The sequence below is a fragment of the Nilaparvata lugens genome, chromosome 4 (genome assembly GCF_014356525.2).
Source record: "Nilaparvata lugens isolate BPH chromosome 4, ASM1435652v1, whole genome shotgun sequence".
Taxonomy (NCBI): Eukaryota; Metazoa; Arthropoda; class Insecta; order Hemiptera; family Delphacidae; genus Nilaparvata; species Nilaparvata lugens.
This window is the reverse complement of record NC_052507.1, coordinates 42043020-42060057: the sequence shown is the minus strand read 5'-3', so window position 1 is coordinate 42060057 and position 17038 is coordinate 42043020. Positions and strand designations below refer to the sequence as shown.

The 17038-nt window shown below is 35.7% G+C and overlaps 1 protein-coding gene across 1 annotated transcript in view; it reads left to right on the top strand.

Moving 5' to 3' along the window:
* The window catches only part of LOC111058110 (mucin-5AC), a 216095-nt gene that overhangs the window by 79105 nt on the left and 119952 nt on the right, over window positions 1-17038 (top strand). The window contains exon 3 of the mRNA XM_039426994.1: window positions 5538-5783. Coding sequence (XP_039282928.1) covers window positions 5538-5783 — 246 coding nt within the window. The remainder of the gene's footprint in view (window positions 1-5537; window positions 5784-17038) is intronic.

Sequence of the window (17038 nt, the reverse complement as noted above, 5' to 3'; positions counted from 1 at the left end):
AAAATGGCAGTATTTGATTAACAGAATACTCAAAATTCTTTATTATCAAAGAATTGCAGAAAAATATTGATAAAGTTTGGTCTGAAATTGGTCCAAAAAATAAATAGAATTATAAATAACTAGAATTACTACTTCCACTTGTTATTCTCTCCACAAGTATAATTCGTTCCGTTTCCACTTAACTCATATTTGGTTTTGAAATGTAAAATTAGTTACTTTTCCAAAAATCTGGTGTGGCGCACTCACACAACTTTCCTTGCCGTTATGAAAATTGATCACCTGACGCTAGTGTTCCCGCGCATCTCAAGTCTACTATTCAAAGATTTGAGCCAGCTGGTGACAGGGCAATAACGCTGGAGACACACGAGGTCTGCTATCTCTTCATAGTGAATCATTTAATAGAATCAACAGTTGCCAATAGTTTGCATTTGGATAATCACTTTTTCTCGATTTTCGAGTTTATTTTTAATTTTAGGTGAAAATGTTCCTGAACATTAATTGTAGAGATTCTCATGCTCAATCTATTCCACTCAAATTTTTTTGTTTAAATTGTATCTGAAGCCTGATAATTGAGAATCTAAAATCAAACTTTGCATAGATGGGACGGAGCTCTTGAAATTTTTACAGATATGGGACTTGTGGCAGTTGATAGAACTTATCGATGACTATTTCAGGTATAACTCTAATCAAAATCGTTGGAGCCGTTTTCGAGAAAATCGCGAAAAACCCTGTTTTTGACAACATTTTCGCCATTTTAGCCGCCAACTTGAATCGCATTTGATCGAAATTGTTCGTGTCGGACCTTATATTGTAAGGACCTCACGTTCCAAATTTCAAGTCATTCCGTTGATTGGGAGATGAGATATCGTGTACACAGACGCACATGCACTCATACACACACACACACAACACACACACACACACACACACACACACACACACACACACACACACACAGACCAATACCCAAAAACCACTTTTTTGGACTCAGGGGACCTTGAAACGTATAGAAATTTAGAAATTGGGGTACCTTAATTTTTTTTCGGAAAGCAATACTTTCATAACCTATGGTAATAGGGCAAGGAAAGTAAAAACTGAACTGAAGATGATTCATGTGTAACCGGTGACGGTATTTTTAACCCTACACCACACCTGACATCATTTCTGTAACTGGTGACATATTTGTCTCTATTTAGTTTAATCTTCCAAAATATGAAATATATAAGAATACATGTGGTTCAATAGTCATTCTTGCAGACTATACCAACGCTGGCCACCAATGTAAACGGGGGGGGGGTTGTTTCTTCTTTTCTTTAATATTTTCTAAAATTATGCTATAAAATCTCTATTTGAATCCTTGAATGGTTGGTAGCTTTTAGTGGATTCGTTCATTCAAATGCACAGATTATCATCATTATCTAATTGTCACCTATTTTAGCAACTATAGTAACTATGAGCCAGGAACTTCAATGAAAAATACTAATCAAATTCAACTTCAGGTTTATTGAGCTCTAAATAGCTAGAACGAATTAATAATAGTCAGGTACCATGTCAAATTCTCAAACAGAACAAAGTTATTCAGCAATCGATTCAGGTCAAGAAGAAATACTCAATTTTCAATCTATACATTTTGGGAACCTGCTAACTTGCTGCATTTAAATTTGGGCCTTGGTCATTCTATGAAACTAAATTTAAAGCTTAATAAGAAAAACAACAAAAGTTCGGCACTCACCATTTTAACAATATTCAAACTTGGACTCTTCAGAAACACTCACATACGCTTTAATAAAACTCACTATACTTGAACTCACATGCACAAATAATTTCCTGATTCTACTCCTACTAACTCTATAAAATTTGGTTTCCTATTCAACTAGATAAAAATTACTGATAGCTGGAAACTTAACAATTTGTCCCTCTGAATGGGAAATGGACCCAATCAGAGGACCGAGGCTCGCAACCATTACATGTTTTCCCAGTTACGTCTCAATTCGAACTGTGGCCTTTTCACTGAAAATTATTCCCCCTCCACGAGCGTTGAGCATAACTTCCAGTGGAAAAGCCAAAATTGCAAAAAGGTCAATGCTTATACAATTTCCAAATACAGTGGTTTTTTCGATATGAAATTGAAACTGTACTTGAAAAATGCACGAAAATTGCTTTAATTTTGACAACTAAGCAACAAGTTAGCAAATTCAAACAAGACAGAGTCAATTCTCACACTAAAAACGCAGGGTTCAACATACAGTTAGAATCAAAGTTCAGTTCAGTTCAAAAACCTGAAAAACAATATAAGAAACACAATAACAACTACAATAATACCCTCTCAATATCACACTATTACATTACCCCCTCCCCTAAAAAAGACGATTTCACCAAAATTTCATTCACTCTTAATTTGCTTTCATACTAACACTTGACACTATTATCTGGTCGACATCAAGCCTGGAGCTGGGACCTGGAACAGCCCTCCGATATGGATGGGGGTGGTCGAAGAGATGCACCCATGCACCCGACGGTAGTACCCAGACATCTCAGCCCGTGGTAGGTGGTTGACATCAGCCAAACTGCAATACAGCTGTAGGTCAGTTCTGGCAGTTGGAAGCCAGTCAGCTGTTTGCTGGCCTCAGCGACATCAGGAAGTCAGCATCCTACCGGAACAGTGGACATTACATCAGCCGTAGCAATGATGTTATCGGGAGTGGGGCATAGATTGAATGGCCCCATCACTCTTGCACACAGTAGCCTCTTGTAGACAGGCCGTGATATCCCAGAAGACAAATCACTGTTCCTTCCAACAGGATCTAACCTTTTCAACTATTATCACTCAACATTTCATCAAAACTCACAACTTACATGAGAGTTGGGTGTGCCAGACCCAGAAAAATTTACTAACACTGTAGCTCAAAATAGAAATGACCGGGCCCTTTAAAATTATTTCAACTCAAAATATTCACTTTTCACATAAGACAACAATAAATTTGAACGCAAAATATATTTCCTAAAACTTCAAATAGTTTCCTAAGTAATTATCAACTGTTATTTCATTATCCCGTATCAATTAATCTCGAAATAAATTACAATTATTCTATCTCTCTAACTACGCTCTCAGAACAATAGCCTGCCAGCTTGCATTTTCAGATTAGCCTTCAATATTGTAGTCATAACGTCCAACTAATTATTGATTCAATTATCTATTACGTTTTCAACTATTTTCCGTTTGTCTCTACCACGGTTTATTCTATATTCTATTTTCTTCTTAATCTTCTTTTGTTTCGTATCTACTTTCGTTTCTCTCGAGTCTTGACTAAAAATGTAATAATCACGATTTACTGTTTTACTCTTATTCCCATTGTTCTCATCGCACAGTCCAAGGAGTATTTTCTCCTCTTTCTAACCGTTACTTCCTCTCTCATTCTTACTCACACTTGTTGATCTTTTATATCTGTAATACACAATATACAGATTCTCTCTCTCATCAAATCAACTATCTCTCTCACTCTTTATCAGGTCAGTTAACTATTCCCAGCCTTGGCTTAGTCGAATAATAGAACTAAACCATGAAATGAAATACTTCTTATTGATGGCCAATTTCCCTATTGCCCTCTTAAGAGCCAGCATAGTCGAAAATGCCTTCAATAAGAATTACTACAACTATGGATTCCCGATCAATGTTCATAACACCAGTTCACCTAACTGTGTTATCTCTTTCATTGAATTTCCCGAATTCAATCGCACCTTGGAATTCCCGATTCCAAAACCTCTCAGTCCCGCTGAGATCGTCGTCATCACTCAATAACACCGCCTGTGTGACGGTATTTTTAACCCTACACCACACAAGACATCATTTCTGTAACTGGTGACATATTTGTCTCTATTTAGTTTAATCTTCCAAAATATGAAATATATAAGAATACATGTGGTTCGATAGTCATTCTTGCAGACTATACCAACGCTGGCCACCAATGTAAACGGGGGGGGGGGTTGTTTCTTCTTTTCTTTAATATTTTCTAAAATTATGCTATAAAATCTCTATTTGAATCCTTGAATGGTTGGTAGCTTTTAGTGGATTCGTTCATTCAAATGCACAGATTATCATCATTATCTAATTGTCACCTATTTTAGCAACTATAGTAACTATGAGCCAGGAACTTCAATGAAAAATACTAATCAAATTCAACTTCAGGTTTATTGAGCTCTAAATAGCTAGAACGAATTAATAATAGTCAGGTACCATGTCAAATTCTCAAACAGAACAAAGTTATTCAGCAATCGATTCAGGTCAAGAAGAAATACTCAATTTTCAATCTATACATTTTGGGAACCTGCTAACTTGCTGCATTTGAATTTGGGCCTCGGTCATTCTATGAAACTAAATTTAAAGCTTAATAAGAAAAACAACAAAAGTTCGGCACTCACCATTTTAACAATATTCAAACTTGGACTCTTCAGAAACACTCACATACGCTTTAATAAAACTCACTATACTTGAACTCACACGCACAAATAATTTCCTGATTCTACTCCTACTAACTCTATAAAATTTGGTTTCCTATTCAACTAGATAAAAATTACTGATAGCTGGAAACTTAACAATTTGTCCCTCTGAATGGGAAATGGACCCAATCAGAGGTCCGAGGCTCGCAACCGTTACATGTTTTCCCAGTTACGTCTCGAATCGAACTGTGGCCTTTTCACTGAAAATTATTCCCCCTCCACGAGCGTTGAGCATAACTTCCAGTGGAAAAGCCAAAATTGCAAAAAAATCAATGCTTGTACAATTTTCAAATACAGTGGCTTTTTCGATATGAAATTGAAACTGTACTTGAAAAATGCACGAAAATTGCTTTAATTTTGACAACTAAGCAACAAGTTAGCAAATTCAAACAAGACAGAGTCAATTCTCACACTAAAAACGCAGGGTTCAACATACAGTTAGAATCAAAGTTCATTTCAGTTCAAAAACCTGAAAAACAATATAAGAAACACAAAAACAACTACAATAATACCCTCTCAATATCACACTATTACACATGTTAAAACAAATTATATTTGTTGTATTGCGGAGGTGGTTTGTTGAACAATCAGTGTCATAACTGTTCTTCAAAGCAATTCGAGTGGTGAGCACTCTGGTGAACCATATATAACTCAATTATGAGTACATCTCTAAGCAGTTGGGAGTCATCATCTTTCATTCCGCATGACAGTCTCAGTGAAACCAAAACATAAAATACACAGAATTTACTACACACATTTTTTACATACATCCCAATATATTTCTGTTGTATCTATTTCTAATGTATCAGTAATATATGCTGTGATACCTAGTTTTTGTATGCGGTATAAATACAAATTTGAATTATTTAGTCATCAACTAAGAGCTTTTATACTTTTGAAATAGGTTCCATTGAATATGGTTTGGGGTAATAAGTTGAGTTTTCGCACGTTTAAGGAATTTCTTGTATCGTAATATTGTATGCGTTAACAATATATTTGAGTAATTGATTCTTTGATAGAAGATTATATGGTTATTGCAGGGTTCATCGAGCGAAGGTCTGACGAAGCAACAGCTGGACCTGTTCCACCAGATCATGCAGCAGACGCAGCTGCAGCAGCACAAGTCATCATCGTCTGTGGTGAGCACCAGCACCACCGTCAGCACCACCACTGCCACCAGCACCACCTCCACCACCACCACTGCATCCAGCAAGGTTGCATCCGTCACCACGCCGCTCACCATCAACACCAGCAAGACAAAAACGTGGACGGTTCAGGTCACCAAGGTCAGCCTCTTCTACCCATTTTTCTTAGCTCAATATGTTATTAAATAAAAAATGATACCTTGAAAATAAAACACATCGAACTCTCCAAACCCGCTCTTTCGATTTCTTAGACAATCGTAATGCAACAGCAATTAGGTAATGAAATGAAGGTATTGTACTTGTGAGTCTCACTTGGAAACCCATTCCCAACTATAGTGATATTAGTTATTAAATATCGGGGACCAAGCTTCGCTCTGGAGTACAAAAGCACAAAAAGTTTATTACGAGAGAAGAAATTATAACATTCATAGTTCATACAGAAATGTTCCATCTAATAACAGTAAATTGAGATAAATTCCCAGAGGAATGCAAAAATGCTCCTCACAAAGGCCCAGTTGCACAAAAGCCGGTAAAATTTTAATCCTGATTAATTCCACATGAACCAAATCAGGGAAGACCATTTCATAAAGATGAATCTACTAGAATTAATCAGGATTGAAAATGACCCAGCTGTTTTGCAACTGGCACTAAGTACCTGATTGAATGATTACTAAAGTTCAACAGCTGAGTCATAATTTTGACACAGTCCCATACACATGAACTCACTCACTCACTTCTATCATCAACAGACAACGAAATAATGATTATCAGCTGTTTTTCCAAGGATGAATAATAATAATTATCCTTTCAATGTCCTTCAGTGAGTTTTTCCAGGGATGAGTGCAATCGATTTTTTTATATTATATACCTAATATGTTCTTGAGAATTTCTTGAGAATCATTAAAGCCGTTTTTGAGATCCGGTGGAACACAAACATATAAACATCTATGAATGGTTTCTGAGAAAAAGGTACCTAAATTTGAATAAATATGATTCTGAGAAAATCGTGTAGAACGAAAAAGTTAGTTATCACACAGTTTTAGTACTGTCCTAGAGCCTAAGATGGGGTGTTTTCGTCTTTCTCTTCAAATTGGTCTTCCAGTCTCCTCTTCAACACATGTCATTGTTGTCTGATCTCTATTTTTAGTTCTTTTAGTTCTTCTAGTGCTTTTCTGTTCCTGATTGATATGCCTTTTGTCCAACATCTTCATCACTCTTATACAATTTATCCCAGCCCTAACACCAATTTTCCAAAATATCATGCACTTTCTTATGAGTCCATCATTGAAGTTTGTTGCCACCTCATATATACCAAATCTTAGAGTATTCAAATGAACAAATGTTTGCTTGGGAATATAATTCCAAATCACATTATTCAGATACTCATTCACATTTTGCATTCTACCCTGAAGACAGATTAAAAATTCCAATATGAATGATTTAGCTTCTGGATTCAGGTTATTCAATGTATAAGTCATAAAAAGGGAATAAATGATGAAATATTCAAAGAGAATAGAAATATATCTCATTAATTCACAGTAAAATCTGAAATGAATAATGTCCATAGAAATACCCGCATGTTCTTAAAAAAAAAACGATTCAAATATTTCTAGCCATCTAATCGACATGAAACTTATGCCATTTTCAAGAGGAAGATTCGAACTAGTAGATAGAGCAATAAAATGAAATTTGATATTTTTCAAATTTTTGTAAAGTGCTTCCCTTAATAGTATAGGATAGTGATATTGTAGTATCAATGAGGTGACAACTTATATGTCCAGTTGCACGAAAATCACATTCAAGTCCCGTTAAATAATGTCATCCAACGGAGCAAATAGAACCGAAAACTAGTGAATTTGTCTGTTGTCAAGGCAATGACGTTATTCTATACTGGTGAAATTGTATTGGATTTCTGTACAACTGACTCATTAAAAATTTCTTTTAGATGAAAACATAGTTCCAGTTCATGTTTCCAATTTCATTCGACTGATAATAGAATTATCTAGAAGTTGATAATATGGGTGAGTATTCTCCATTTCCTTATAATTTGTATTTTGTTGAAATAAATATCACTCTCAACAACAAGGCATAAACTTTCAACATTCTGAAATGTTGATGAAATGAAAAAAAACTGAAATTTATCAATTTTGATTCCATTGCTTTACAATTGGCAACAATAAACAGGAATAGTAATGCATTTTATTTTCAACTTCAAATATTTTTTTTATACTATCGGTCTCATGAAGTTCATAAAAATATTGTTTTTCTTATCGCTTTAAATGGCGCGGTTTGAATCGGGAAGTAGGCTACAGGGCAGCATAACTGGATCAACATATTTCCCCCAAAAAAATGTTATCAGAAATACAATGCTCTCTGAAAAAAACATGAAAGAAGAACAAATAATAGTCCCTGGAAACTATCTATCTCCTGATTAAACGCTATCTAAGGACGTGCCCTATAAAATCAAGGACATGAATAGAATAGAATATTTGGAGCTGGCCACGTTAAATTTGCGATCCAGCCGTAATGCAGTAAGTTACTGGTTTTCCGTCTGTTTTATCAGTTTGGAATCATTCCAGGGAATTTTGGTCCTCCCTAACAAAGCTCGCCAAGGCTATGTATCCAAGGCTGATTCAAGGCAATTTTAAGGCACTGGAGAAGGATAAACCAGAAAAGTAGCTGCTACTATCCGGTTTTTTCAAACTATTCAAGCTTTCATGGATTACGTACTTGTGCTTTAGAAGCTTTTGTTACGCTCATTCTAGAATTTCAATATACGTTTTATAAATGAATTCAGCATTAAAAAGACAAAAAGTCTTCTTTTTCATTTCATGACTTACTTAATCTTATTGGTGATATTCTTACTTCCCTCCTTTCGTATTGAATTATTTCGCTAAAAAATTACAAACATCAATTTTTTGAAATTTTTCATGCTTCAATTAGCAATAATTATTGTTAATAACTTGGTTTAATGAGATTCATTGCAACGGGTGCACTCGCTATGGTGTGAATAACCTCATAAGATCAATTAGCCAAAACATTTTCATTCGATCCGATCCGGGCCCGGACCGCTCTGGTATGAAAGAAGCCTAAAGGGCCCTACACACCTACGGATTTGGCTCTGCGCGGCTCGGCTCGGCTCGGGAGAAATCCGTGAGTGTGTAGGCGATTTAATTCCGAGCCGAGCCAGGCCGAGCCGAGCCGAGCCAAATCCGTCCAGAGCTACTGGCGCGGCTCGGCTCGGGGCGAAATCCGTGTGTGTAGGCTCTCCCGGCCGGGCGCGTGTAGTTACCAAAATCGAAATCGCCTAAAAAGCGAGATAGCAAAATTTCGATTGCAGATTCGGATTCAGCGCCCTCGAATTAGTTAAATGGTTCGCGGGAGCTCTAAAATAGTCGAAAATGAAAACTCTGTGAGCACTTTAATGTTATTAATGAAGAATTATATTTCTATGAAGAATTTAGTTGAACTCTTAGCCTATAGCAAGAAAGTACTAGTACTGTAAAATAATTATACCAGTGTTTCCCAAAAAAAATTATTAGCTGTAGAATAAACATATTTCAATTTTTTATTCAATAAAAATGAACTTTTTTTATATTATTTTTGTCTACTTGTGGGAAATTTTATTGAGGAAGCTGAAATTGAATAAGATTTTTTTTCTCTATTTTCAACAGGTTAATATTGAGTATGACAACCTTTTTCGATCAATGAATTGTCACAGTATTTTAAATACTATCTTACATAAGATGTAAAGAGTACTTATTACAGATGATACAGTACTTATTGGAAGCTGGTTTAGGCTTTACAATATTTCAAGTATAGAGGGTTCAATTCTCTATCTACTGCCACGCTGAGTGAATTAAGAGTTGGTGTGGGGCTGTATGAGAAAGAGAGAGAGATTGATTGATTGATTGATTTTATTGATGATGTGCTAAGTCTCGACAGACCCATTGCACAAAAACATCATTACAAAATATACATCCACATAATTAAACAAAATAAACGATAGTAACATAAACAAAATGGTATTAATGCAATTAAGAAAAAGAGAAATTAGTAGATAATTGGAAAATGACAGATTAATTGTTATAATTAAAAGATAGCAGAAAGCTCTATCCAGGAGGAAGAGAGAATGAAGAAAAATAAGGGGGCAGAGAGAAGGGATAAAGAATAAAAGTAAAACATATATAAAAAGAAACTACAAATGAAGCACAATAAATTAGTTTTAAGTGGCGTTGAAAGATCTGTTAATGAAACTGCACTTCAGCGGACCTCAAAAAGCTTACTGAATTCACATCCGTCAGAGAGAGAGAGAGAGAGAGAGAGAGAGAGAGAGAGAGAGAGAGAGAGAGAGAGAAATTGATTGATTGATTGATTGATTGATTGATTGATTGATTGATTGATTGAGTACTTTATTTATGTAGATTACAATATATATACTGGCTTATACACTTATGTACAATAGCTTACAATACAGCAAAATTATAGACGAATTTACATAATGGAGACTAAGAAAATAATTATTGAACTGTATAATATGATATGAAAAAGCAATTTGTAATATAATAACTATAGATAATAATTATATTGTTTTGCATCTACATAAATTGGCGGAGCTTTGGACATATAAATGTCCATTCTTTGGAAAGAATATTAAAAATATCCTCCCCACTAACTCTCTACCAAAATGTTAATTTCATTAATTAAACTAAGGATTTATTTATTAATGGAAATATTGTAAAAGTTTCAATAAATATGAATATTTAAGAGAAAAAAAAAACATAAAATTGATGAAGTGAAATAATTCTATAGGTAGATAAGATCAAGTAATTGATTAATAAAATGAAGTAGGCTGAAAGGAGATCAGGGTAATCAACTTTCAGTGATATACAGCAGTATGCAGTGGATAATTGAAATAACATGAGTTTATATGATATATATATATATATATTATATATATATATATAATATATATATATATATATATCTACACTTCATTCTATAACAGATTTGAAGCTTTATATTGGTGGAATGGGTGAGGGATGGTTGTCATGTGATTGTTCTAGGGCCGGACAGTTTCAGTCATTTGTTCCAAAAGATGTTTTTCTTAAGTCAGGATGAAGCTCGCCGGCTCTCGATAGACCTGATAGAAACAGGAAGTGCATTCCATGCACGACTGACTAAGAAGGATTTTGTGAAAATAGTAGTTCGATGATTGGGTATCCTTGAAGTACTTTCTCCGGTTCTAGTATGTGAAGCATCTATCCTCCTACCTCCAGAGAAAAATTTGAAATCATCTTTAAAATAGTTCGGAATACCGTATTTCAAGATATCTCTAACAAGTGTGACTATTCGAAAAAGCCTTTGATCCGGAAGCTTTAATGTTGAACTAGCAATGTGGGCTGGGGTGATATGATCATGGCGTTGGAGAGAGTAGACGAAACGTAGACAATAATTTTGGCAACGCTGTAGTTTATCATTCAGAGTGACTTGCATATCGTTAAGAACAGAATTACAATACATTAAATGTGGGAAGATGAGAGATTGAACCAATAATAATTTAATGTTTCTAGGGAGGATATCGTGCATTTTCTTCAATGCATGCATGGCTGAGAATACCTTTTTACAAGTTTTGTTCACTTGTTCTGACCAGTCAAGAGTATTATTCATAATAATGCCTAAATTTTTAACTGAGCTACAGTAAGGAATGTCATTACCGTCTACACTAATTTTGTGAATCGATTCAAGGTCAATATTGTTTATAAGACGACAATATCCAATTATAATGGGTTGTGTTTTGATGGGATTAAGCTTAAGGCCATTTTTCTTTGTCCATTCCACTATCGAATTGATATCCTGATTCATTATTCCAACTGTTTCATCAATTTTTGTTATGGGATAGCTTAAATAGATTTGAAGGTTGTCTGCATAAGTATGGAAACTGGAGGATTTGATAATGGAAGAAAGGTCATTAGCATACAAAGTGAAGAGGAGAGGGCCTAAAATTGAACCTTGTGATACTCCATGCATAACGTTTTTCCAAGTTGACTTTTTGTCACCAACAGATACACATTGTTCCCTACCTAATAGATAGGATTTGAACCAAACTAATGAGTTGTTACTGAAACCAAGAATAGCCAACTTATTCGAAAGGACTGTATGATCAACAGTATCGAATGCTTTAGAAAAATCAAATAGGGTCAGGATGGTGCATTTTCTTTGGTCCATAGCTAACCTTATATCATCAGTGACACGAAGCAGAGCTGTCTCAGTTGAATGGAATTTCCTAAAGCCTCATTGAAAGTTATGAAGCTTACTATTGTTGCCTAGAAATTTTACAACTTGAGCATGAATGAGTCTTTCTAGCACTTTGGACAATGCAGGTAGAATACTGATTGGTCTAAAATCCTCAACTTTATGGGTGATGAAACTTTATTCAGAGGGCGAACCAGAGCAAACTTCCAGTTTTCAGGGAAATTGCCTTCTTCAAGTGACTTGCTGAAAATGTATGTAATGGTTGGTAAAACAGCACATAACATCTTCTTGATAAATTTAATAGGAATTTTGTCTTTACCCATAGCATTAATATGAATATGTTGAATTGCTTTGAAAGTGTCTTCTTCTGAGATTGGATGGAAATGAAATTGATCAGTAATTGGTAAATCTAAGTTTGTAACCTGCTCTTCAATATCATCGATATGATTAGTAATGACAACTTCGTCGCATTGGTTAGAGTGTGAAACGAAATGGTCATTTATATTGTTCAATGGTAAGTCAATTTGGGGATTGGATCTATGTTTGCCAAGCCCGAATTCTTTTATTCCCTGCCAAAGTGATTTAGAGTCTTGTCTATTGTTTGTCATGAACGAATTTAAGTACCTAATCTTTGAGTTCCATAATTCCTGTTTAACTCTATTCCTAAGGCTCCTTTATTCAATCAAACTGTTCAAGTCAAATGTCTATTTAAATTTTCTTTGTGCTTTGTCTTTACGTCCCATCATCTTAAGTATGTCTTCAGTCATCCACGGTACTCGTCGTTTTCTATTAATCCTCCTTGTCACATAAGGTGCATGTTTGTCATACAAAGTCGAAGTCCAATTCTCGAAAGTCTTGACCATGTCATCAACTGAGGGTAACGCTTCAATTTGGTGCCATGGAGTCTGAGCCACATCAGTAAGGAAGGCGGCTTCATCAAAGTTTTTGAAGTCTCTATAAGTGTTGATTTTCTGTTCTTGCTTAGGTATCTTATGGGAAAGTACACAGTAGATCAAATCATGTCTGGAAATAGCTGGGACTGAGATTTGGCCTGCTTGAACAACCTCATTGGGATCACTAACAATGAGAAGGTCAATGAGTGTGTCTGATTCATTAGTATGATGAGTTGGATCGAGAGGTAAAATAGTCATGTTCAGGCATTGGAAAATAGTAGTCAGTTGAAAGTAGTCAAAGTTACGATTTGTCATGTTCAAGTCGGTGTTCATATCCCCCATAACTAGTATACGGTTATAACAAGGCATAAGAGAAAGCAAGGCATTTTCGAAATCTGTGAAATGACCTATTTTTGGTGGGCGATAACAGATACCAACAAGTAATTTATCAGTACTAGATAAGGATAATTCAAGTAGCATAAACTCTGGTCTGGAACAATACTCTTGTTTAGATGTGATTAAAACTTTTGTTTTGATACCATCTTTCACATAAATTGCTACACCCCCACAAGCTTTATTTAATCTATCATTCCGGAAAAGATTATATCCAGGTAATGCAACAAAATTTGATGAAATACTAGGCTTCAAAAATGATTCGGAAATTCCAATTATATTGAAGTCCTGAAAGCGGAAGATTGCTCTGAGTTCATCAATGTGGTGGCAGCTGAGGGATTGGACGTTAAGGTGAGCAGCCTTGAAAAGTTTTTGAAAGAGTGAAGCTTATTTGCTAGAAACATACCTGCGTCATTGTAACTATTATTGAAATAATCATACCTACTTGAGGGCGAGCGAGCTGATGTGTCAGTGAGAGGCATCATGGAAGCAGCAGACCAGCCTTGAACCGACCTCAGAACGACACATGACGGGGAAAATGGGGGTGAAACTGATAAAACTCAACCTAAATGAAAAAGTCTCTTGATTCGAGTGCATTCAGTATGCCTTGACAGTTCGGCTCCCTTCAGTATGTGAAGCATCTATCCTCCTACCTCCAGAGAAAAATTTGAAATCATCTTTAAAATAGTTCGGAATACCGTATTTCAAGATATCTCTAACAAGTGTGACTATTCGAAAAAGCCTTTGATCCGGAAGCTTTAATGTTGAACTAGCAATGTGGGCTGGGGTGATATGATCATGGCGTTGGAGAGAGTAGACGAAACGTAGACAATAATTTTGGCAACGCTGTAGTTTATCATTCAGAGTGACTTGCATATCGTTAAGAACAGAATTACAATACATTAAATGTGGGAAGATGAGAGATTGAACCAATAATAATTTAATGTTTCTAGGGAGGATATCGTGCATTTTCTTCAATGCATGCATGGCTGAGAATACCTTTTTACAAGTTTTGTTCACTTGTTCTGACCAGTCAAGAGTATTATTCATAATAATGCCTAAATTTTTAACTGAGCTACAGTAAGGAATGTCATTACCGTCTACACTAATTTTGTGAATCGATTCAAGGTCAATATTGTTTATAAGACGACAATATCCAATTATAATGGGTTGTGTTTTGATGGGATTAAGCTTAAGGCCATTTTTCTTTGTCCATTCCACTATCGAATTGATATCCTGATTCATTATTCCAACTGTTTCATCAATTTTGTTATGGGATAGCTTAAATAGATTTGCAGGTTGTCTGCATAAGTATGGAAACTGGAGAATTTGATAATGGAAGAAAGGTCATTAGCATACAAAGTGAAGAGGAGAGGGCCTAAAATTGAACCTTGTGATACTCCATGCATAACGTTTTTCCAAGTTGACTTTTTGTCACCAACAGATACACATTGTTCCCTACCTAATAGATAGGATTTGAACCAAACTAATGAGTTGTTACTGAAACCAAGAATAGCCAACTTATTCGAAAGGACTGTATGATCAACAGTATCGAATGCTTTAGAAAAATCAAATAGGGTCAGGATGGTGCATTTTCTTTGGTCCATAGCTAACCTTATATCATCAGTGACACGAAGCAGAGCTGTCTCAGTTGAATGGAATTTCCTAAAGCCTCATTGAAAGTTATGAAGCTTACTATTGTTGCCTAGAAATTTTACAACTTGAGCATGAATGAGTCTTTCTAGCACTTTGGACAATGCAGGTAGAATACTGATTGGTCTAAAATCCTCAACTTTATTGGGTGATGAAACTTTATTCAGAGGGCGAACCAGAGCAAACTTCCAGTTTTCAGGGAAATTGCCTTCTTCAAGTGACTTGCTGAAAATGTATGTAATGGTTGGTAAAACAGCACATAACATCTTCTTGATAAATTTAATAGGAATTTTGTCTTTACCCATAGCATTAATATGAATATGTTGAATTGCTTTGAAAGTGTCTTCTTCTGAGATTGGATGGAAATGAAATTGATCAGTAATTGGTAAATCTAAGTTTGTAACCTGCTCTTCAATATCATCGATATGATTAGTAATGACAACTTCGTCGCATTGGTTAGAGTGTGAAACGAAATGGTCATTTATATTGTTCAATGGTAAGTCAATTTGGGGATTGGATCTATGTTTGCCAAGCCCGAATTCTTTTATTCCCTGCCAAAGTGATTTAGAGTCTTGTCTATTGTTTGTCATGAACGAATTTAAGTACCTAATCTTTGAGTTCCATAATTCCTGTTTAACTCTATTCCTAAGGCTCCTTTATTCAATCAAACTGTTCAAGTCAAATGTCTATTTAAATTTTCTTTGTGCTTTGTCTTTACGTCCCATCATCTTAAGTATGTCTTCAGTCATCCACGGTACTCGTCGTTTTCTATTAATCCTCCTTGTCACATAAGGTGCATGTTTGTCATACAAAGTCGAAGTCCAATTCTCGAAAGTCTTGACCATGTCATCAACTGAGGGTAACGCTTCAATTTGGTGCCATGGAGTCTGAGCCACATCAGTAAGGAAGGCGGCTTCATCAAAGTTTTTGAAGTCTCTATAAGTGTTGATTTTCTGTTCTTGCTTAGGTATCTTATGGGAAAGTACACAGTAGATCAAATCATGTCTGGAAATAGCTGGGACTGAGATTTGGCCTGCTTGAACAACCTCATTGGGATCACTAACAATGAGAAGGTCAATGAGTGTGTCTGATTCATTAGTATGATGAGTTGGATCGAGAGGTAAAATAGTCATGTTCAGGCATTGGAAAATAGTAGTCAGTTGAAAGTAGTCAAAGTTACGATTTGTCATGTTCAAGTCGGTGTTCATATCCCCCATAACTAGTATACGGTTATAACAAGGCATAAGAGAAAGCAAGGCATTTTCGAAATCTGTGAAATGACCTATTTTTGGTGGGCGATAACAGATACCAACAAGTAATTTATCAGTACTAGATAAGGATAATTCAAGTAGCATAAACTCTGGTCTGGAACAATACTCTTGTTTAGATGTGATTAAAACTTTTGTTTTGATACCATCTTTCACATAAATTGCTACACCCCCACAAGCTTTATTTAATCTATCATTCCGGAAAAGATTATATCCAGGTAATGCAACAAAATTTGATGAAATACTAGGCTTCAAAAATGATTCGGAAATTCCAATTATATTGAAGTCCTGAAAGCGGAAGATTGCTCTGAGTTCATCAATGTGGCAGCTGAGGGATTGGACGTTAAGGTGAGCAGCCTTGAAAAGTTTTTGAAAGAGTGAAGCTTATTTGCTAGAAACATACCTGCGTCATTGTAACTATTATTGAAATAATCATACCTACTTGAGGGCGAGCGAGCTGATGTGTCAGTGAGAGGCATCATGGAAGCAGCAGACCAGCCTTGAACCGACCTCAGAACGACACATGACGGGGAAAATGGGGGTGAAACTGATAAAACTCAACCTAAATGAAAAAGTCTCTTGATTCGAGTGCATTCAGTATGCCTTGACAGTTCGGCTCCCTTCACTATTTAAAAATACTAGTTCAAAAAATTCACTAAACACAATAAGATGTAGATGTTGTGATCTGTGGAGTTCCAGTGATGAATAATTCCAATGGTGAATAAGATGAAGATTGAGGAAGAACTGGTAGTGGGAGATCTAGTCCAAGTGGAGATAGAGCGAGTAGGTATCCAGTAGTGAAAGAATCGAGTCCAAGTGTAGGTAGAGCGAGAAGGAATCCAGTAGTGGAAGATCGAGTCAAATTGAAGATTGTGCGAGAAGGAATCCAGTAGTGGAAGATCGAGTCCAAGTGGAGACAGAGAGAGATTGTTTC